Below are 22,788 nucleotides of genomic sequence, written 5' to 3' on the forward strand. Positions count from 1 at the left end.
GTCGCCAAAGTTTAACTTTTTAAGGTAAATTGAGACACTTTTTAGGCCAAACTGGTTAAATGGTAACAATTTTTAGGCCAATTTGTTATTTTAGTCGTCTAAAAATCTTAACAATTAGTTGCGACCTAAATGCGTTAAAGCTCAGAGCCCAAATTTCAAATTTCACCAATCGCCTGACTTTACACTAGCCTGCTCGCTTAGGGGTGGGGGGGGAGTGTTATTCATTGGTGTAATTTGGGGGATAATGGGATAATTTTTGGAACATCACTTTTTAGTGTTAATCATTGGGGTAATTGGAATTGGAGTCAACTTTGTGGTGTTATTGATTTGTTGGGGAAATTGGGGGATAAATACTTCACTTTCTCCTAAATTACACCAACTATATAAAGATCCCCTCCACCCCTTCCTCATAATTATCCCAAATTTACCCCCTCCTCCATATTGGAACAATGTTGTTCCACTTTGAAGGTAATTGGGATAATTTTAAAATATTTTTGTATTACTTAACTAATACATGCTAATTATATTATAAATATATGATATGATATATAAAATATAACATATATTAATATTTTAATAACATAATTTAATAACATATATTAATAATATTATATAATAGTAATTATAGTATAGCGTATTTATTATAATATTATATAATATTTTAATAACATAATATATTAATAATATTATGTAATATATTATTATATAATATTAATTAGTAATTATAGTATAACGTATTTATTATAATATCATATAATATTTTAATAACATATATTAAAATTTTAATAACATATATTAATAATATTATATAATAACATATATAGTATAACGTATTTATCATATTATATTATACTAACATATATTAATAATATTATATAATAACATATATTAATATTTTAATAACATATATATAATATTTTAATAACATATATTAATAGTATTATGTAATATATTATTATATAATATTAATTAGTAATTATAGTATAACGTATTTATTATAATATTATATAATATTTTAATAACATATATTATTATATAATATATTATTATATAATTAATTTATAAAATATTATTATAGTTATTATATATATGACATACTTAAAAAATATTATATTGAATAAAATAAAGTATTATAATATTTTATAAAGTACATTATATCCTATGATACTATATTATAATATATTAAATTAAATAATATATTATTAAAATATTATATTATATATATTATTTATATATTATATCAATTATTATATAATGTAGCATACTAATATAATGTTAATTAGTAATTATTGTATAACATATTATATTTTTGTATAAATAAAATAATGTATTATATTATATATTATATTTTTAAAATATTATATTAAATATATTGATCATATATTATATTAATTATTATATAGTATATCATGCTAATATAATATAATACAATACAATATAATAATTAATAATAGTAATTTGTAAGTATAGTACAATATATTATATTTTAATATAAAATAAAATAATATTTATATTATAATAATATACTAAATAATATACTAAACCAATTGGATAAGTTAATTTAGAAGTAATTAATAGATAAAATTATATTTTAATAAGGTACCACATCATCAATTATCTCACATGAATTGTCAAATCAAATACTGAAATTATCCCATTATCCCACTTTACCCCACTCAAAATATCCCAAAGGGGTAAAATTGTTCCATTGGAACACTTTTCTCTCTTGGCCTCAATTTGTCCCAACCAATAAAACCCCCCTTATTTTCTTTATAGTCCCCCCATTGATAAAATGCATAGAAACATGTAATCCCTCAAGGAACAATTTCTCAGGAAAAAAAATCAACGAAATTGTTTTATAGAACCACATTCAAAAGGAATTTACTGAAAAAGATCTGCCCTCTTTCTCAAGGTAACACTCAATTCTCTGCTGCAGGTGAACCCGTCTTTATTTCTTATATTCTTTCCATTTTTTTTTTATTTTTTGATTTAATCTTTTATTTTTCTAATATTCACTCTATTTGCTCTAAACAATCTTAGATGGTAGAGTACAGATATGAGTAATATTTGTTTATCATGAAGCAGGTAAATTTTCCATGGCGATTTGATATTTGCTGAGTGTTTGTTTGAATTCCTCAAAGAAAAATGGTTGCGTGCTTTGTCAATGACTACAATGTTAACAAGAAAAATCGGCGCCCAATGGCCTTCTCTTAGCTATGAATCACTCTAAACCCTTTATTTTTTTAATTAGGAAAAACATGTAGGCATTATTTTTTTAAGCTTAGCTGTATACATCTAATTCCTTAATTTTGTACTTTTCGGTTCTCTGTTCCCTTGCCATAAATTAGTGCACCTTTATATTCCAATATGAATTGTAAAGAAAACCATAGTGCTGCAAGAGGAGAAATCATTCTAATTTGCGTGACAACCAATGAATATGGGCACATAAAAGAAACAAAATGTGCTGGCTTGTAAACAAACGAGTTCATGCTTTAGTGTGCATCCATCTAAATATCCTGACCCGGTGCGTTCCTTATCTTTCCTTGTTGCGCTCTTTCTGTAAACTCAAGCACTGAAATATTATAAATTTTTTTTCCCTGTGTCTTGACTGGGTACCTAACATTTATGTGGTAGCAGTGGTAATAATAATAACAATAAACTATGATAACGACTTCAGCCTTAAAAAAAAGTTTACTGGCGATCCCCTTGTTTGGATGATCAACACTGGCATGATAGTCTCCATTGAGACTGGAAAGAAGGTATATATACAGGTTGTGATTTCTGTACTTGTTTTCTGGAAAATATTCTACTATATCTAACTACTAGGTCCGGAGTATGGGCTCTATAGGCCTGTCACGCATTGAAAATACATATTAAGGATCACGCTAAATAGCACATTAATAAAACTTACTTATGTAGTTTATTATGACAACATAACGCTGAGCATAAATAGTAGCTCTCTCTCTCTCTCTCTCTCTCTCTCTCTCTCTCTCTCTCGATTAATATAAGTGGTAATTAGCTTCGCTCATGTTGAATGAAGAATGCACCAAGTGCATCAGCAACACTATGAGCTCTCGCATCTATATATCATGCAAATCTCACACATGGCTAGCGTTACTATCTCCAGTCCTCTTGTTGCCTCCAACTCTATTCTCGTTCTCTTCCTCCATTTTGCTCACATCTACGCCAACGGGGCTCATCTTTGCGATATCTGCAAGTACTTGCTCAGGAAGTTTGTTTTCCTGTTGCTTGCCCTTCTTGAAATCCTTGTATACAATGTAAAGGATCATTTGAATCACTCCAAACGTGAATCCCAGTATGTTTGGCGTCTACATTCACAAGTAAATATAGAGAAAAAAAGTTTATAAGTATTATGTATCTCCTCTAACATTAAACAAGAGAGCTTAAGTTATTGATAATGAATTTACCGCAACATATACGTCCCTGGTGAGCAGACCATAGAAGAACCAAGCAATAGCGCTCATGGTGAGGAAGAATGAAAGGAAAAATGGCATAAACTCCACGCTTTTTGTGCGTATAACGAGCCTCTGTAGATCCGAGCTGAGTAGTTAGGCATCTGACTTATTGTCGACTATCTCATAACAAATATCATATTCGAATGTAATAATTTTCGCTTGCAAGTGACTATAAGTATTTGTTTATCTTAGTATTCCAAACAATAATTATATAATAGAACTAATGCTTAGTTGAAATGCCACAGAATAGGTGCATCTTATGCGTATCTATAAACTAGTCTTTATAGCTGAAAGCTATTTGTACACTTCATATTTTTTGTTGTCGTCTTACATGCTGAACTTGTATACTAGCATATTTATAATTTAAAAAGGATTGTATAAACAATTCTAGATAAAGGTTAATCGCCAGATGGATTAAGTAAATTTTCCTTAAAAGCCAGAGGAGTAATTAAAATAGGAAATTGTTAAGATATAGAGCAAAGAATGCAATTTGTCTCTGATACCAAGTTTGCACCTGAAAGTAAATAATTGTGCAAGATCAAACCGAGTGTGTGGTTCTTACAATAATACTCAAAGGAGCTGCAAAGACGCTGACTGAGAAGGACATGTTGAACCAGCCAACAACCTTTACACGGTCAGCTCCCTTGAAGAACAAGAGGCTGATTAGAAGAATTAAGGAGAATAATATCACGTTCAATAGGAGCATCCACTTGATTGTGTTTATCTGCATATGTAGCAATAGCATAGTTAAGCAACCTGTACGATCATACGTGACTTAGGATTGCCAAAAAAAGTTACATTAATATACGAAAATTTTGCCATGATATTGATATAAGTGTCATGTCACCTTGGCCTTCTTTGGTGCGTAAATGAGATAAATAGTTAGATATGATAACTCAATAATGCATCCAGCTGTGTTGACGGTGATAATAAGGTATGCGTTAGTCTTAATAACGGCGTAGTAGATCAGTTGCATGGCACTGAATAATGCTACCACATAAGGAAATGACTGGAATCCTTCTGTTGATTTCTTTTTGCAAATCCTACGGAATGTCGGCCTGAAAATACAAGGATAAAATTAAGGTCTAGAATAGGGAACTTCTCTAGTAGAAACATGAAGAAAGGAAATGAAAACAATATGATTTCTTACACAGGGGAAAGGTAGACCATGCCGGAGAGGATGTTGCCTTTGAATTATTAACAAAGAGAAAAATGTCAATAGTGATTTGAAAAGTAATGTGTATAATTGACAAAAAGGATATAAGGAGCAACATTTAGGATCATGAAGATAATTATAGTATTATTCTCTACACATCAACATGTCAGCAGTGGATCAAAAAATCATGCGTCTTGGGTTTCTTAACCTATAATTCAAGCAACTAAAATAAGCTACTTTTGAAAATGTTGCAGGGTATTCATTCATGGAGATGAGTGTACTAGAAAATTTTAAGCCATATGATTTTTAATCTCCACGAGTTTTGAACTGTATAGATCATAATAAACAATTTGGATCAATATAGATGGTCCAAAATGCTTTTTTCATAGAGCGTTGAAAATTTCTTAGTTACACCGTATTAATGTTATATCCTTACACCTTCATACACGCACAACAAAAGTGAGTATGAGGTGACTGCTCATTTTGCTAAATGAGCTATCAAGTGATGCCCATGTTATAAGACTATCTTGCTATTTGCATTGAAATGTGTGATCCTTACTATGATATTTCTTGAGAGCTCGCTTTGCTATGAGCCACCATCTCATAATCATCAGATCCATTCTATATGTGTCTCTGTGTATAGTAATAGTTATCATATGAGTATATGACTTATGAAGGGATCCTCTCATATACAGATTTGGTTGCATCACAGCCAAGTGATGTGGGATGCGTTAAATAATGAAGAAAGAATCCATTTATTCACTGGGCTAAGATTCAGCGACATCACTATATATGAAAGAATCTTCTCACATGTCATATAATACCGATTATTTTCATATGCATATATATAGGTTGATGGTTATGGGTTGGCATCTGGCAAAATAAGGGATAGATTTTTGAAAACACCCATTTTTTAAATTTATATAGCAAAATTGACCGTTTTTGAAAAAATTAGCAAAACCGACCATTTTTAGATGAAAATGGTCGGTTTTGCTGGCGAACGGTTTTTCGGAAATGCACGGGGCTAGTAGTCCCGTGCATTTCGTTTTCTTTTCATTTCGCGCCTCCGTCGCCCGATCCAGACGTTTCCTTAATAATTAATATATATCGCCCTCAACACGAGCCCCCGTCCTCCCCCAATCCCGTCCCTCGAAATATCCAAATCATCCGCCAAGTTAAAAAAAGCTCGAAGACATAGCTGTCGGCAGCAGCGTGACGGTCGGCGGGGACTGGGCACCCGAGGCGAACTCGGAGGAGCAGCAGAAGCGGTCGGAGATCTACATGTACGAGGCGTCGTGGCATATCTATGCCATGAACTGGAGCGTGCAGCGGGACAAGAGGTACCGGCTAGAGATATCGTCGCTGCTGGAGCAGTGCTCGAACCACGTCGAGATCGTCCAGTTGGACGACTCCGCGGGGGAGATCCGCCCCGACCTCACCCTCTTCTTCTTCAACCCCTACCCACCAAGGCCATGTTCCTCCCAAAACCGCGACCCCTCCCGCCTCGACCTCCTCGCCACCTCCGCCGACTACCTCCACATCTGGCACCTCTCCGACGGCCGCGCCGACCTCCGCTCCCTCCTCAACGACAACAAGAACTCTGAGTTCTGCGGGCCCCTCACCTTCGGTTGGAACGAGGCCGAGCCCCGGCGCATCGGCGCGAAATGAAAAGAAAACGAAATGCACGGGATTGCTAGTCCCGTGCATTTCTGAAAAACTCTTCCCCAGCAAAACCTACCATTTTCATTTGAAAAGGGTCGCTTTTGCTGATTTTTTTAGAAACCGTCGATTTTGCCATATAAATTTGAAAAATGGGTGTTTTTAAAAATTTGTCCCAAAATAAGCTACCATAAGATAGAGGTGGGCTACAACGTCCTATGTGACTAGCAGGTAGGTCTCACCATTAACCTATCTTGGCAGTGGAAAATGAGCCGCCACCTCATACCCATATAAATGTTTATTTAGATATGTGTACATACACACACACAGTTTGTATGCGCACTAGTCTAGAACCAAGAATATTGTAGAAATCTGAAGAAGAAAAATACACTTATACTATCAATTTCTAATAACCAACTTTCTTCTAAGTAAACCTGCCAAAGTTCTCTACAAGCTGAAAAATAACCTTTTAAAAGCTGGATAGTCCTATGAGGACATTGACTTGATATTATAAGTAGAAGACGAAGAGAAAGAAATGTAAATTGTAGTGGTGGTGATAGTGGTAGCAGAAGGACTCTGATTATAATATGCGAAAAAAAAGATAGTAGTAGCAGAAAGACAATATCACATTATGGAATAGAAGATAAATGAAAAGAAGAACATAATTGAATTAGTATCACAGCAGAAACAAAAAAAAAATGTGATGAGGCAGAGAGCTCTCATCACCTAGGAGGCCAAAGATGAAGGCCCATGGATGGTCAAAAGACATCTCTGCTTTGCTAGAGGAAGAAACAAAAGATTCTCCTTACTTAACAACCCTCTAGCTAGTTTTCTGGTTCATATAGGTTGGTGTGAACCAGTATATATATAGGGTGGTATGGGAGCATGAGTTAACACTTCTTCTCGCTCTTGTTGAATTAGGTCATTCATCCACCAACTAAAGGATAATATATAATTAATCCTGGAAAGTTAGTGTTTGGTTAACCTTCATGAACGTCTTCTACGCTTTTGTACTGTGCGGTAACAGTTACTCATTCACAACACACGACTAATACCTGAACACTTCTTTAAATAGTTCATAGCATGTATGAAGAAATAAATATAGTTAAAACTAAAAAAATATTAACAATGGTTTAAGTAGCTGTTTCATAGACGTTGTCACTTTTCACAAACAACGGAATTTTTATGGTAAATGACTAATTTGAGAAAGATTAAAATTATAGGAGCTTTTAGCTAACCTTTTGTGGAAATCCAAACTGTTAACTATGAATTAACAAAGCTGCCGACTAATCATGCTACTTAGTTACGTGACTTAGAGAGTAATTAGATATTAAATTAACTAATGGTGCTGATATATAGCACTGACCGCATTGTAACTATATACACAGACATACCACACACCACACTGGCTAGCTATCTAGATACTGAAACGTGCATCTACACTAAAACTCCCAAATAAGTTTCTTAATCATCTGTCTGTTGTACATTATGATAATGCATAAAAGGAATGTGATTAATGTACTTTTATATCCATTCTAGAGAATGGAGTATAAATAATGTTTTATGGAGGATTCTCTGAACTACAAATGTATATATCTTGATACCAAAGTGAAAAATTCCAACGTGCCAGCACCTACCCTTTCCCAAGACTTGATGAGCCTTTTCCTATGGGAAACATTCCCATGGCCAATGCTTTAAAGGAAGTAGTATTATTCTATGCAAAGGGCAAAGGTCTCTTTAATAGATCAAAAAGCTTGTAGGCTCTCTGAAAGACTAAATAAAAGCTAGTTTGGGCTTGTGTATGTTATCCTCTGTTGCGCCAACGCCAACTGTGAGAACACCAAGGCTTTTGTTTAAAAGTTCAAAGCACTCACTCTTCTAGTTTAGTCTGGGAAAAACTTAGAATGGGATCATCTGATGCTGATAAAATTGGAAAACAATAGTATATGAAGTATCGTACAAATTGCATTTGATCCATGGGTGAACACGGACAAGAAACTTACTTAGCACATAGCTGAACCATGATGGCCAACTTTGTTTAAACGGAAATGTAATTCAAATGCTTAGTCTCCTATCATCTCCTGACCTTTAATTCTATCAGCTTCCTTTCGTTTCATGCCATTATCAGTGCTCTTATCTTAGTCATGCACCTTTTGCTTTTTTCATCTCTTTTCTTAGCCATTCATGGTAGAAGGACCAACTTACTGTTGCAGTCCACTAATACTGATTATCTCATCTAATCTCATTTAATCAAATCTATACACCTTGATTTACATCTAATCAAATCAATACATCTCTATCTACATCCAAATTTAAACCCAGGGAATTATAAAGTCCGTGCATTTGCATTGCTTAACCATTAATGGTGCAGGAGTCACTCTTACACCCCGCTACTGCGAATTATCTTGTTTAATTAATGCATATATCTCTATATGCATCAAGTTTAAAAGGCATGAAAAGTTCATAGTGGCATGTGGCAAGTTCCTGGTTCTGAACTGGCTTAAAGCTCAAATCTCTTATTATCTTATTGTTGAGCTTATTGATGATTTCTGACTAATTAAGTGATCCATGACAGATTATGGTGAAACAAGCGCGAGATTAGCCTCTTTCCTGATACAAAATCTCTTGTGTCATGATCCATCAAGGTATTTACGCTTTCAATCTTGTTAAGTAAAGCAGAAAATAACTGCTGAAATGTTTAGACATACACTTAGGTCAAGTTTTACATTGACAATTTAAATTTAGTCTTGATAGAATTTCCTCTGAAAATATTTGTTATTCTTTTATTTAATTAACTGTTAGATGAATACTCTGATTTCTCCCATTGCTTAAGTCAATTCAGTTTGATGCCAGTGCAAACACTCAGAAAAAGGAAAATGATGAGGGAAAAATGAGATGAGAAAAGACACTATTTATTTTTATTTGTTTGTTTGCTTAAAATACCTGATAAGCTTTCATTAAATTACCTCGTGACATGCGTGCAGAAAGGAAAAAAAATAAATGAACCAGTAGCTAAAGTGTACGATTAATTGTTTCATATATGTTCTCACATTTCAGAAACAATTGAATTTTATGGTAAATTTTTAATTTGAAAAGAAGAAAATGGAAGCAATGTTTAGGTAGCCACTAGTGGAGAAAGGACTTTCAGGACCCAATACTTGGCTTGTTTGATGGCACTTGAATATTCCAGTCTAGCATATAACATATCATGTGCTGTTAAATGATTGAATTCAACTTCACATTGCTTAAAGTGGGATCTGGATAGTGGATTAACGTGTATTTGAAGTGGTTAGGATTGGGCATCATGTTGGTCTGATATGGAGGTTCCAAGAAGCTACTGGGTTATCTTTGTTTTTTCTACTTTGCATCTGAACACTAGGCATAAGCTCTTCATGTCACGAGTACTCAGCAAAATAGGCTACTTCAGCGCCAACCATCATTGGCCATGGTCCCTGGTCTGCACAGTATTCGTTTTATGTACATGAGTTTTCCTTTCCATGATATGTTGGGGAAAATACCAGTCTGGTAATTTAGCCTAATTATTGTTACACACTATTTAATTTCTTGACTAGTTAGGTAACAACCTGTTACATGATATTTTGTTCATCGTTCTTAAACCTATATGCAATTGTATGCACTTTCTTTTACTTTTCCTTTGGTACCACTAGTTGTGATCACATTATGATGATCCTGATCTTGCACATCCAAATTGCATGTAGCAGCTCATTAGTCGGACAAGACTTATAGTCTCGAAGTTATTGTATATAGTTAGTATTGTTAGATTTATAATTGGTTGAGAGATGGTGTACTGTCCATTATGTATATTTCTTTATTTAGACGTTCACTTGTCTTGACTGTATTCCTGTTTAGTGTTTTCAATCGGATTACAGAATAATTTGGTGGGTTGTAGTATTTAAGTATTTGGGTTAGTTTTTAGTAGTATTTGGTTTTTCTGGATTTGCTTGAGTTAGTAGGAATATTTGTGGTCAATTAATTCTTGAGGGTTAGTGTGTCCTTTAGGGGGCTTCTTCTCTGATGAATACGTTGTGAACCGATTTCAGTTCTTGTCAATTACGACGTAGGAAGCAGGGTGTGACAACTATTGTTCCCTTCTACAGTATTGTGACTAATACGTTCAATTTGTAAGGTCGTCACCTTATTTCAGTCACTGTTGTACCTATTGTTAAGGCCATGCTCTACTTTCGATGTTAGTCAAAATTGGAGGACCAGGGTTTTCTTTCACTTAAACGGAACAACTTAAATCAACAAAATAATATGAATTATAGTTTTGGGTAATATTTTCCCATTACACAGATAAATGACAATCAGTCTTCAATATAGCCCATACAATTTATTATATAAAGTATAGAATAAAGCGCCTTTGTTATTTTTGTTGAAACATTCCTTTTTACTATGAGAAGACTCTTCGGTTTGCTACTGCTGAAGCTGTATGCAGCTCGAACTGCTCCAACTAAGCTCATAAAGATCATTTACTACAATTAAAATAGTGACTAGAACAGCTGAATACTATACGTATTAAGAACACCGAAAATGCAGCAAGTGCATTAGCAACACTCTTAGCTCTTGCATCTTCGATCCAAGTCTTACACTTGGCTCATAACCATATCAGCATCTCCAGCCCTCTTGTTTCCATTAGCTGACTCCTTGTTGTTGCCGTCCCTTTCCTCCATCTCCATTTTGCTCACATCTACACCGACAGGGCTCATCTTTGCGATGTCTGCAAGTACTTGCTCAGGAAGCTTGTTTTCCTGTTGTTTGCCCTTCTTGAAATCCTTGTATACTATGTAGAGGATCATTTGAATCATTCCAAATGTGAATCCCAATATGTTTGGTGTCTATTTTCACAAGAAATTTATGGAAAAAGGTGTAAGTATTCTTTTATAACTATAAGATTAAACAAAAGAGTCTTAAGTTATCGATAAGCAATTTACCGCTACATATACATCCTTGGTTAGAAGACCATAGAAGAACCAAGCAATAGCGCTCATGGTGAGGAAGAATGAAAGGAAGAACGGCATAAACTCCACACTTTTTGTGCGTATAACGAGTCTCTGTAAATTCAAGCAGATTAATAAGGCATTTTACTTCTTTTCGGCTATCTCAGAACATATATCATGCACGAATATGATAATTCGATGACCATCGATATTTATTAATATTATTATATCCGTAATCATTACATAATTATAAAACTAGAGCTTAGTGGAAATGCCATGGAATAGATGTCCCTTAGGAGCATGCCGCACATCTATATGAAAGTGCTTATTATAGCTGAAAGCTAATTTATAATTCATATTTTTCTTCTGTCATGTATGGGGCCCTTGTATGCTAACATATTTATAAGTTAAAAAGAATTTGTTATACAATTGTACGTAAAAGGTGAATTGCAGGATGGACAAAGGAAATATTCCCTAAAAGCCAAAGGATTCAAACAGAAAATTCTATCTAAGATATAAAAGAACTTCAATGACATGCTGTTTTGTTTCTGAAACTGATTTTACACGAGAAAGTAAATAATTTCACAAGAACAAATCAAGTTTGTAGTTCTTACAATAATACTCAAAGGAGCTGCAAAAACGCTGACTGAGAAGGACATGTTGAACCAGCCAACAACTTTTACACGGTCAGCTCCCTTGAAGAATAAGAGGCTTATGAGAAGAATTAAGGAGAATACCACCACATTCAATAGGAGCATCCATTTGATTGTGTTAATCTGCGTGTATAGCAATAGCATAGTTAGACAAACTTTACAGTCATTTGTGATGTAGTACTATAATGCAAATGTTATGTTAGAACACGGAAATTTTGGCGAGGAGATAAACTTCATCTTACCTTGGCCTTCTTCGGTGCATAAATAAGATAAATAGTTAGATACGTTAACTCGATAATGCATCCAGCTGTATTGACCGTGATAATAAGGTATGCGTTGGTCTTAATAACGGCATAATAGATCAGTTGCATGGCACTGAACAATGCTACCACATAGGGAAATGATTGGAACCCTTCTGTTGATTTCTTCTTGCAAATCCTGCGGAAAGTTGTCCTGAAATTACAAGGATAAAATTAAGTTCTACACTTGAACTTCTCAAGTAGAAACAAAAAAAAAGGTTAATTAGAATAATAGGATTTCTTACACTGGGGAAAGGTAGACCATTCCGGAGAGGATGTTTCCTATGAATCATTAATAAAGGAAAAAAAAATGTCAGTGATTTGAAAAGTAAACTTGTATGATTTATACAGCAATATGATAGTCACATTTCTATAAGATACTTTCATGTACTAGTTCATGATAAATTATGTAAAAACTTGAAAAAGAAAAAAAGTCATTTTTACCGTCTGAAAGTGCTAAATTAACTGACTTTCTTCAAAGTAAACAAGCCAAAAATTCTCAATAAACTACTATAACATAACATGGTAAAAGCATGAAATAGAAGTCATGATAAATGAAGACAAGGAAATGTAATTGTATTTAGTCAAGAGCAGAAAACAATAACAAAGTGCAAGAAAGTGGGGGGGGGGGGGGGGGGGGGGGGGGGGGGGAGAGCTCTCTCATCACCTAGGAGGCCAAAGATGAAGACCCATGGGTGTCAAAAGCAAACCGGCCCATCTCTGCTACACCTTAAGGAAGAGAGAGAAGAGCCTGATAGAAAAACAAGCTTCGACCCTCTTCCTCTTACTGGAGGAACGTCTTTGGCTAGTTTGTGGCCTCCTAAGGCTAGTTTGAACCAGTTTATATAGGGCTCTGTTGGTGCATGAGTTCACATTCCTTCCTCAACCTTGCATGAATTAGGAGATTCCTCCACTAACTTAATGATAATGTATGTTTAATTCTAGAAAGTTAGTGCTTGGTTAGCCTTCTTGAAGTTGTCCTAGCCTTTTGCAATGCGCATGGAGAAATTTCCAGTTGAGTTCAAAATAAATACTTTACAATATGCATGGGGAACTGACACATCAATTAAAAACTAAATAAACAAATGAAGAGTGTTCAATTAGTTGTTTTCATACAAATTGTCACTTTTGACAAACAATGGAATTGTTATGGCAAACGTCTAATTTGAGAAAGATTAAAATAGAGGGAACTATAGCTAACCTTGTGTGGAAACTAAAACAGTTTACAAATTAACAAAGTTTCTGACTAATCATTTTACTTATCATGTGATTTAGAAAGTAATTAGGTACTAAATTAACTTATGATGTGGATATATAGCACTGACTACATTGTGACCGTATACGCAGACAGACAACAAACCAAACTGGCTAAGCAATCTAGATATTGAAACGTGCATCAACACTAAAACCCCCAGTTAGAGTCTTTAATTATTTATCTTTATATGTTCTGATCCGTACAAAAGAACTATGCGTGGATCAACTTACTACTTGACCCACTCTAGAGAGTGGAGTATAAAATATGTGTCTGGGAGGATTCTCTGAGCTAGAAATGTGTATGTCTCGATACCAAAGTGGAAACTTTCAACGTGCCAGCTTGTAACCTTCTCCAAGACTTGATGAACATTTTCCAGTGCCAGGCATTCTCATAGCCAAAACTTTAAAGGAAGTAGTACTATTCTATGCCGAGGGTTTATCTATGTTATCCTCTGTTGCTCTCAGGCCAACTGTGAGAACACCAAAGCTTTTGCTTAAAAGCTCAAAGCACTTGCTCATCTAATTTAGCCTGGAATAAACTTAGATGAGATCATCTGATGCTGATAGAAATGGGAGGGGAAAAAAATATGTCAAGCATCACACATTCATTTAATCCGATTGTGAAGACCCGGGTAGGAACTTAGTACAGTACATAGCTGAACCATGATGAGCAACTTTGTTTAAAGAGAATGTAATTCAATTGCTTATGCTCCTATCATCTCCTCACCTTTAATTCCTTTTGCTTCATGCCATTATCAGTGCCTCTCATCTCAGTCATGCTCCTTTTGCTTTCCTTTTTGTCTTCTCTTTGCTTAGCCATTCATGGTGCAAGGACCTTATTGTTGCAGTCCACTAATACATATTGTCTCACATAATCAAATCTATACACCTCTATCTACATCCAAATTTAAACCCAGGAAATCATAAAGTCCATGCAACTGCATTGCTTAACCATTAATGGTGCAAGAGTCGCACTCTTACAGTCCACGAAGCCTGATCATCTCATTTAATAAATGTATGCATCTCAATATATGCATTCAAGCTTAATCTTAAACAATATTAAACTGGCAGCTACTGCCAGTATACTAGAACTCCAAATGTATGTCAGAGTTAAGGATATATATTAAGAAACTGTTAGTGTGCACGTCAACTCCAACTTGGAGTATTATATGATTGGTGTTAAAGTGGAGCCTTTTTTTAACATACCAATAAGCTTAATCAGAACCTATCTTTAATTATGCCCCGCTCAGCCGTTTGTTTAAAAAACACTATAGAAGGAAAAAGAAAAAGAAAAGCTCGTTGGAGAAATGTATATCACTTAAGTTTTGTAGCACAGAACTGGCTGACTGTTTTCCAGCAAAGTGTAAAAGTGCACACATAACACATATTTGAAGCCTTAGCCAGCTGTCGTGCCGATATCGTGCAATTAAAGAACCAATGGCTTCTATGTTCATGATGAGGTGATGAAAGTTTGATGAAATGCAAAGCTAGTTGTGAGGGATTCGGAGTTCAGCCACTTGTTTGCATATAGTGATACCTGAATCTTCTCAAGCAAGCTGCATGTCAATTATATAATGATTTTATTTGTTTCCTATTTCTGAACTGGCTTAAAGCTCAAAGCTTTTTTTATTTATTTGTTTGGGTTATTTCGATATATATTAGTCTCTTTAAATCTTTCATGTTTGGAGATTAGTCTCCCAAATCATTTGCTTTGCTATTGGGTCCCCCAAATCATATAAGACTTCTAAAATTAGTCCCTCTGTTATAAAATCCATGCAATCGATTAACCATGGTTAGGTTAGTGCTTAACTATGGATGTGTACTGACCAAATTGCCCTCATTAAATAAACTCCAAATGTCAGTTTCCCTCTCTCTAGTTCCCGCTTCATCTTCTGAAATAGGGAACAAATTTTCCCTCTCTGTCACCCCCAAAATAAGCACCAAAATCCTTCCCTCTCATCCCAAATCAAGTTGGGGTTTGTATTAAGAGGGTATATCTGGCATTCCATATCAAAAGGTTGAAGTGAACGAATATTCAAAACCAAAACCCCCCCCCCCCTCCCAAAGTTAAACGGGTGATAACTAGGGGTGGAAATGAACTAAGTAATTAACAAATAGTTCGATAATTGTTCGAATAACTATTCGGTCATATTCGATTTGGTAGTTCATTTAGCACTAAACAAATATTTTTTAGTATTCGAGTTTACTAATGAATAGAATTTAACTAGATGTATATTTGTCGTTTGTCTATTAAATATTCGTTTGAATTTTGATCACAACTTATTATTTGTATTATTGCACATATGATGTCATATTTTTAACCCACTTATCATTTCTACTTAAGTTTTATATACTGATTTTAAGATTTAAATAATCTTAAATCTGCTTTTTAATTAAAATTTTGATTTAAATATATATCAATCATATATTATAAAGGAATAGTTTTTATTTATGAATTCTAATACTATTTGAAAATCAAATTATTTAGCGGAATAAATATACTTTGCTATTCGATAAGTATTCGTGAATATTCATGAATATTTATCAAATACCAAGTATTCGAGTTCGAGTTCGAATTCGAAAAACTAGATATATGAATATTAAAGTCAGAAACTCGAATTCGATAATTTTAAGCAAATACAAATACGAACAACTTAGTATTCGATTCGATTCGATCGTTTACCACTGTTTGGTGGAAAATTTATGAAATAAAAATAAAATAATTGTGTTTGATTTTATTCTCTCTAACTGCTTAGAAACAGAATGTTTACAACTCTCTCAATCTCAATTACAATTTGGATTTCCTGATTACAAAAGAGAAGAGAATTGATCTGAATTCTCCCCTTTGTTTAAGTCTGGGTTCTTCATGGTGGCGATGGAGTGCCTCCCTCAAATGCTCGTGTCGAGTTTGCTCTCCGTTGACGATCCGATATTTCTCTTCACTGGAACGATATCTTCTCCTCACGATTTGATGCCGTGGAGAACTTACGTGGTAAGTTTTAAAGAACTCTTAATGAGTTGATAACTCTGAACGAGTTTGAAACTCTATGAAAGAGTTGATTTAACCGAAATCAGTTGTAAGTCAAGGATGAAGAAAGCTCCTGTTTTCGATCTCCAAAGCTCCAATAATTCCCCTAAAAAGCCAGCGGAAGATCTCTTCTTCTCTGTCAAATCCCAATGACCTGAAATCAGTTGAGTTTACTCCTATTTATAGGGGATTAATGGTGTAACCGTCCCCTTAATTCTCTCCATAATGGGATTGAATGGGGTGTAATCGCCCCCTTAATCTGCTTCTAAGTGGGACGGAAATCCCTCCAAATATGGGGGAAAACGGTTCCTGAAACCGTTCAGCTCGTGTTTGAACGAGTCAAACGCCGAAAATTGCATTCTGGGCCCGAACTCTGCGTTTTAGACTTGAAACGCAGAGTTGAGCCTGTTTTAGACTGAAAACGCAGTGTTCGCACAGCGTTATAAATCTGAAATGCAGAGTTGGGACGCAGAGATGAACTCTGTGTTTTGAGTTCACGAACTCTGCGTTTTTATTTGGAGCGCTGGGGCTGACCTCTGCGTTTTGACTCTGAAACGTGGGTATGACCTCTGCGTTGACTCTGAAACATGGGTATGACCTCTGCGTTTTGATGTTATAACACAGGGATGACCTCTGCGTTTTGATGTTGTAACACAGGGATGACCTCTGCGTTTTGATGGTGTAACGCAGGGATGACCTCTGCGTTTTGATGGTGAAACGCAGGGATGACCTCTACGCTTTGATGTGAAGAGACCATCAATTTGTGGTCTCTTTTGCTGGAGCGTTGCAAAGACCGTCATCTTGTAATCTTCATCTTGGCTCCTTAAAAATATGAGAGTCGTCAGATTGTAACTCCCGATGTTGATTGTGAAGGCTGTTGAACTAGAGTTTTCATCGGTTGTTGTAAAGATCGTCAGATTGTAACCTTCATCGATCTACGTGAAAGTATTCAAATTATAGCCTTCTGGAAGTCGTCAGATTGTAATTTCCACCATCGGTGTTTGATGGGGGATCAGCTATCTGCAGTGATTTTTAGACAACCTACAACCATCCCTAGTCATAACTAGGAGAACTAATTTCAAAGAACTTATATGATTTTGGGGACCTAACAGTAATTTCAATGATTTGGGGTGCTAATCTCAAATTCTGAAAGATTTAATGGACTATTACCAAAACCCAACTTTTTCGTTGAATTATTGATGTTTGGTGACTAGTAGGGTTTCCATGGCAGATTATTCGAAGCAAGTGTGGGTTTAGCAATTTCTCGATGGAAAATCTCTTGCATGATGACCCATCAAGGTATTTATACTTTCCTTCTTGTTAGATAAACTGCAGAAGTTTTTGATTCCTGATGGAAGTTCCTCTGAAAGTATGTCATTCTTGATATAATATATTATTGGACAAAATATTCTGATTTCCACATTACTTAATTTTATTCAATTAAGCTGATGCTAGTAAAATATATTATTGGACAAAGCACTACGATTTCTGCATTACTTAATTTTATTCAACTTTAGTATTTGTTTGTTTAAAGTTGTTTGTTTAAATTGCATGATCACTTTTGATTAAATTACCTCACAAAATGCATGAAGAAAGAGAAAAACTAATAAACTAACGGTTAGAGTGTTTGATTAGTTTTTTTATACAAGTTTTCGCTTTTCAGAAACAACTGACTTTTTATGTCAAAGTTGTAATACGAATACGCTTTAAAGCGAAGGAATTTTTAGCAAACCACTCATGGAAAATAAAATGCCTTTGAGGAACCGAGTTTGATGCATTTGAATACTCTTGAGATTAATGAATGCATGACATTTCATGTACTGTAAAAATAATAAAATGAATTTCACATCGGCTAAAGAGGGATCTGGATAGTGAATTGCACATCATGTTTGTTCCGATAAGCTACTAGGCTATTGTATACTTTTTCTACAACGCAACCAAGCACGAAGCATAAGTTCGTCGTGTCATGAAAACTTAAGCAGTACGGACAGCTTAGTCTCCAGTCACCTGTTTCTGTGTTCCTGGTATGCACGAGCTACAGTTTAAATACACGAGCTTTCGATCCTGTCAGTTCCAAACAACTTGAAATCTGGAGATAATGATTATTGTTGTTTCACACTATTTATTTTCTTTAGTAGTTAGGTAACATCCTGTTACCTGATATCTTCTTTCATCGTTCTTATCCTAAATGCATGTGTATGCACTTGTGATCGCGTTGTAAAGATCCTGAATTTGCATTTTCATACTGCAGGTAGCAGCTAATGACTTGGACAAGACTTGTTAGACTTGTACATTGATCCTGAATTTGCGTTGTGTTCTCGCGATTACTGTACAATGGGAAGCAGGGTGTGACAACCATCGTCTCCTTTGAACAGTATTTTGATGGATTTGCAAATCTTGGGAGCCCGACGTCTCCTTCAGCCGGTGTCTTACTGAATGTTGAGGCCGTGGTGTCTTTCTTTCGGTATTAGCCAAAAAAGGGTGATCGGGGTCTCCTTCGAATTCCTGCAACTGGGAGATGTAGCATGTTCAGTTGGGCTGAAACTGGGCCCAAAAATGACAACAGACTATTTAATTTCTACTATGCATGTTGGCGTCTCCGCCATCGGAAGGCTGTGGACGCATTATTCTTATGCTTCACCGTATATTGTAGAAATTAATGAACACCCTTTGGGGGAATCGGAAAAGGACGCAAGAAATCTACACGAACATAGGCAAGTGTTCCCTTAGTATGATGCGCGCCCCTTTCGGAGAACTAAAACATGGCGTTGTTCGTCGTGGATGTAATGCTCGTATAAATTCAGACGGGAAACCATATGCTGCTCGCCAAAGAAACGAACTCTCTACCCCTTCTTGCTCATGCAATCAAGTCGCGCGTGCTGTGAAGTCAACTTTATTTTTGTCTTTTCTCTAGATGCATTTGATAGTGAATCCATGACAGCCTTTCCCTGTAGGAAACACCTGTCCACTCTTCACTTCCTTCCTCGCAAGCAGAGCACCCTGAGACACGAAGAACTGCGAAGACAATCTTGTAACCCTTAGATTCCATAACTGTCAATGAAATAAGATTGGCACTTGATCATCTGTCTTGATTTGCCTCATCTCAATTTTTTCTTGCAGAATCTTTTCTCTGATAAAATGATAGTGCACTTCAACATGCTTAGCTCTTGCATGAAAGACCAGATTCTCCGCCAAACAAATTGTCGACTAATTGTCACAGTACAACGAAACTGCATAATCTACTGGTTGATGTAGATTATTCATTAGCTGTACCAATCATGTACTCTCTTGAGCTACCATTGTTGTTGTTTGATACTCAGCTTCAGTGGTTGATAATGATATCGCCGGCTGTCTCTTGCTACACCAAGAAATTATTCCAGAACCAAGCTTAAACACATACACGGTTGTTGATCTCTTAGTGTCATGATCTCCTGCATAGTCAGCATCACTGTAACCAACTAACTTGTAGACTCCACCTTTCTTGTACAAAAGACCATAGTCAATTGTACTCTTCACATATCTCGGTATTCGTCGAACTGCTTCCAAATGAGGCTTCTTTGGATTTTGCATGTACCGACTCATCACACTAACTGCATAAGAAATGTTAGGTCGAGTCAAGGTTAAGTAGATCAGACTGCCTACCAATTTTTGATACATTGTCGCATCTTCCAAATCTTTTCCTTCATGCGCACGCATTTTGGTATTTGGTTCCATCGGCGTCGAAATTGGCTTGCATTCAAGCATTCTGAACCTCTTCAACAAATCTTTGGAATATTTTGCTAAGGGAGGGTTAGTCACCTAGAACTTAAAATTAGAACTGGGATAATATGTGGGATAAATTTTTAAGGTGTTAGTCACATAGAACTAAAACTAAAATAAAATTTTATAGTATTAGTCAAGTAGAACTCTAACAAAACTAGAATTGGGATAATGTTATAAAATTATCCCATTTTTTTATTTTTCTATACAAAAATGAGAGTTCTAGTCTCTCAAATTATTCCAAGTTTTAACTTGGAACTAGGTGGTAAAAAAACTAGAACTCATATTTATTTTGTTATTTTTTATTTTTTATATTTCTTTTTTTTCTTTACTTCTTTCCTATTATGGTGATCACCATCATTAAACCATCATAATAATAATAATTGTCAATATCTTATAGTCTAACCAAAAGTTATTTAATAGTAAAGAACATTCTTGTAAGCAATTATTAATCAATAATAGTAAGTTTAAAATACATAAATAGTATTTATATTTAAAATACATAAATAGTATTTATATCTTCAAAATGCATAAATATATATTTCATCATTATAAAAATTTATCCCACGCTATTTAATCAAAATATCCCGCTTCACAAAATTGTTCCTATTTATCCCACTAAAATATCCTACTAGCGAAAAATTATTCCACTTTAACAATTATCCCATTTTGCATGAAAATGTCCCAATTGACTAACACCCCCTAACAAATAAATATTCCTTCTTGTGTGCGATCAACCTCTAGACCAAGAAAGTGCTTGAGCTGTCCAAGTTCCTTCATCTGAAAACGGACTGATAAAATTTCCTTCGTCCGAACAATTCCTGCCTCATCATCACCGGTTATGATTAAATCATCTGCGTATACTAGCACGATAACTAGCTTTCCTTCATTGACTTTGACAAACAAGTTAGAGTCTGTAGAAATTCAACAATCTTACCATACCACGCCCTGGGTGCTTGTTTTAAACCGTAAAGTGTTTTCCGTAGTTTGCACACATATTCAGGATGATCTTGGCTCTGAAAACTCATTGGTTGAATTATGTAGATCTCTCGATCCAGCTCTCCATGAAGAAAAGCATTCTTCACATCCATCTGCCACAATTCTAGTCTTTGTTGGCTGCAAGTGCAAGTAGGACTCGTACAATTGTAAGTTTTGCGACCGGACTAAACGTTTCATCATAGTCTAGTCCGTACTATTAAGAGAAACCACGAGCTACCAATCATGCCTTGTACCTTGCTATTGACCCATCTGGACAACGCTTTATCTTGTAAACTCATTTACAGGATATGAGTTTCACATCTCCTGGCTTTGACGCCAGATCCCAAGTCTGATTTTGCTGAAGTGCATCGATCTCTTCTTTCATAGTTGCCATCCACTCAGAACTTCATGATGCTTCTTCGAACGTCTCAGGTACTATTATAGTAGCTTCTTCAACTATGGCTGGATTGGCGTATTTGGGATTTGGCCTTCGTGTTCTTGTTGACCTTCAGAGTTAAAATTGTAGAGTTGATTCTTCCATTTCACTAGGCCTACCTTCTTCGTTTGGTTGTTGATATACGTCAGTTTGCCAAGGATACCGAGTTACTCTTTGTTCGTCATCATCGTTGTTTGGATCTCATGATTCATCTAAACTTGGTTGGAGTTGAACAGTATGCTCCCCTATCTTTTGTTGCAGCTTGTCTCCAAATTCTCTTGAGTATGGCAACACATCCTTCTCTGAGGACCATCAAGAAGATGCTTCATCGAACACCACATCTCGTGAAGTGTAGCATTTTCCACTTGTTGGATCGCAACATTTCCACCCCTTTCTCTGGCTGTTGTATCCCACAAAGATACATCTAACAGCTTTCTTGTCAAACTTGCTCCATAAATGATAAGGAACAAATGCATAACATACACAGCCAAATACTCGGAAGTAGCTAACTGTAGGTTTCATATTCCACAATTTCTCAAAGGGTGAAACAAATCCTAACCTTGGTTGAGGAAGTTTGTTGATCATAAAGGATGCAGTCCTCATTGCTTCAGCCCAAAACCTTCCTGGTACGTTCTTTGCATGTAGCATACTTCGACAAATTTCTGCAAGATGCCGGTTCTTTCTCTCTGCTACACCATTTTGTTGTGGCGTGTTGGCACACGTGTACTGATGACGTATTTGACATTCCCTTAGGTATTGAGAGAACTCACTTGAGCTATATTGCCCCCCGTTATCTATGCACAAGCAATGAATCTTCTTTCCCACTTCTCCTTTTGCTGACTCTCTGAACTCTTTAAACTTTGAGAATGTGTCAGATTTTTCTTTCATAAAAAAACCCACATATACCTTGAGAAGTCATCAATGAATGTCACCATGTACCGCATACTGCCAATGGATGGTTGCTTAACGGGCTCGAATACATCAGAGTGAACTAACTCCAATAGTTCTTTTGCTTCAAACTTTGATTCCTCGTATGGCAATTGGTGTGCTTTACCACACTGGCATCCTGCACAGATCGTGTCTGTTCGCACATCTAGTTGAGGAAGCCCCTTAAGCATTGACTTTTTCATCA

At 35.5% G+C, this 22,788-nt stretch overlaps 2 protein-coding genes and 1 long non-coding RNA gene across 4 annotated transcripts; 1 reads left to right on the forward strand and 2 right to left on the reverse strand.

Annotated features, from left to right (window-relative positions):
• On the forward strand, nucleotides 1,757-10,018 carry LOC109828881. Of its 2 annotated transcripts, none has more exons than XR_002243885.1 (3): nucleotides 1,757-1,912; nucleotides 8,867-8,936; nucleotides 9,578-10,018. It is a non-coding gene; the product is annotated as an uncharacterized LOC109828881 (long non-coding RNA). The 2 variants fall into 2 exon arrangements; XR_002243884.1 differs by having other exon boundaries at nucleotides 9,585-10,018.
• LOC109828880 (bidirectional sugar transporter SWEET14-like) lies at nucleotides 3,038-7,060 on the reverse strand. The gene is made up of 6 exons (XM_020395864.1): nucleotides 7,018-7,060; nucleotides 4,627-4,663; nucleotides 4,324-4,534; nucleotides 4,039-4,200; nucleotides 3,429-3,548; nucleotides 3,038-3,329 (listed from the first exon to the last, which is right to left on the reverse strand). The coding sequence occupies exons 1-6, from the start codon at nucleotides 7,058-7,060 to the stop codon at nucleotides 3,099-3,101; spliced, it is 804 nt and encodes a 267-aa protein (XP_020251453.1). The 3' UTR covers nucleotides 3,038-3,098.
• LOC109838919 (bidirectional sugar transporter SWEET14-like) lies at nucleotides 10,621-19,532 on the reverse strand. The gene is made up of 6 exons (XM_020407349.1): nucleotides 19,445-19,532; nucleotides 12,447-12,483; nucleotides 12,145-12,355; nucleotides 11,864-12,025; nucleotides 11,244-11,363; nucleotides 10,621-11,147 (listed from the first exon to the last, which is right to left on the reverse strand). Exons 1-6 carry the CDS (start codon nucleotides 19,530-19,532, stop codon nucleotides 10,896-10,898), a joined length of 870 nt encoding a protein of 289 aa, XP_020262938.1. The 3' UTR covers nucleotides 10,621-10,895.

The sequence above is a fragment of the Asparagus officinalis genome, chromosome 1, assembly GCF_001876935.1.
Source record: "Asparagus officinalis chromosome 1, Aspof.V1, whole genome shotgun sequence".
Classification (NCBI taxonomy): Eukaryota; Viridiplantae; Streptophyta; class Magnoliopsida; order Asparagales; family Asparagaceae; genus Asparagus; species Asparagus officinalis.

What these genes read in the sequence shown, in the direction of transcription:
- LOC109828880 (XM_020395864.1), bottom strand. Translation starts at nt 7,060, where the DNA reads ATGTCTTTTGACCATCCATGGGCCTTCATCTTTGGCCTCCTAG. An exon ending in ATGGTCTACCTTTCCCCTGT is followed by an intron (nt 4,535 to 4,626) that starts GTAAGAAATCAT and finishes TTGTATTTTCAG; the next exon opens with GCCGACATTCCGTAGGATTT. An exon ending in ACGCACCAAAGAAGGCCAAG is followed by an intron (nt 4,201 to 4,323) that starts GTGACATGACAC and finishes CTACATATGCAG; the next exon opens with ATAAACACAATCAAGTGGAT.
- LOC109838919 (XM_020407349.1), bottom strand. Translation starts at nt 19,532, where the DNA reads ATGGAATCTAAGGGTTACAAGATTGTCTTCGCAGTTCTTCGTGTCTCA. An exon ending in AGGAAGTGAAGAGTGGACAG is followed by an intron (nt 12,484 to 19,444) that starts GTGTTTCCTACA and finishes AATGATTCATAG; the next exon opens with GAAACATCCTCTCCGGAATG. An exon ending in CCAAGGATGTATATGTAGCG is followed by an intron (nt 11,148 to 11,243) that starts GTAAATTGCTTA and finishes TTGTGAAAATAG; the next exon opens with ACACCAAACATATTGGGATT.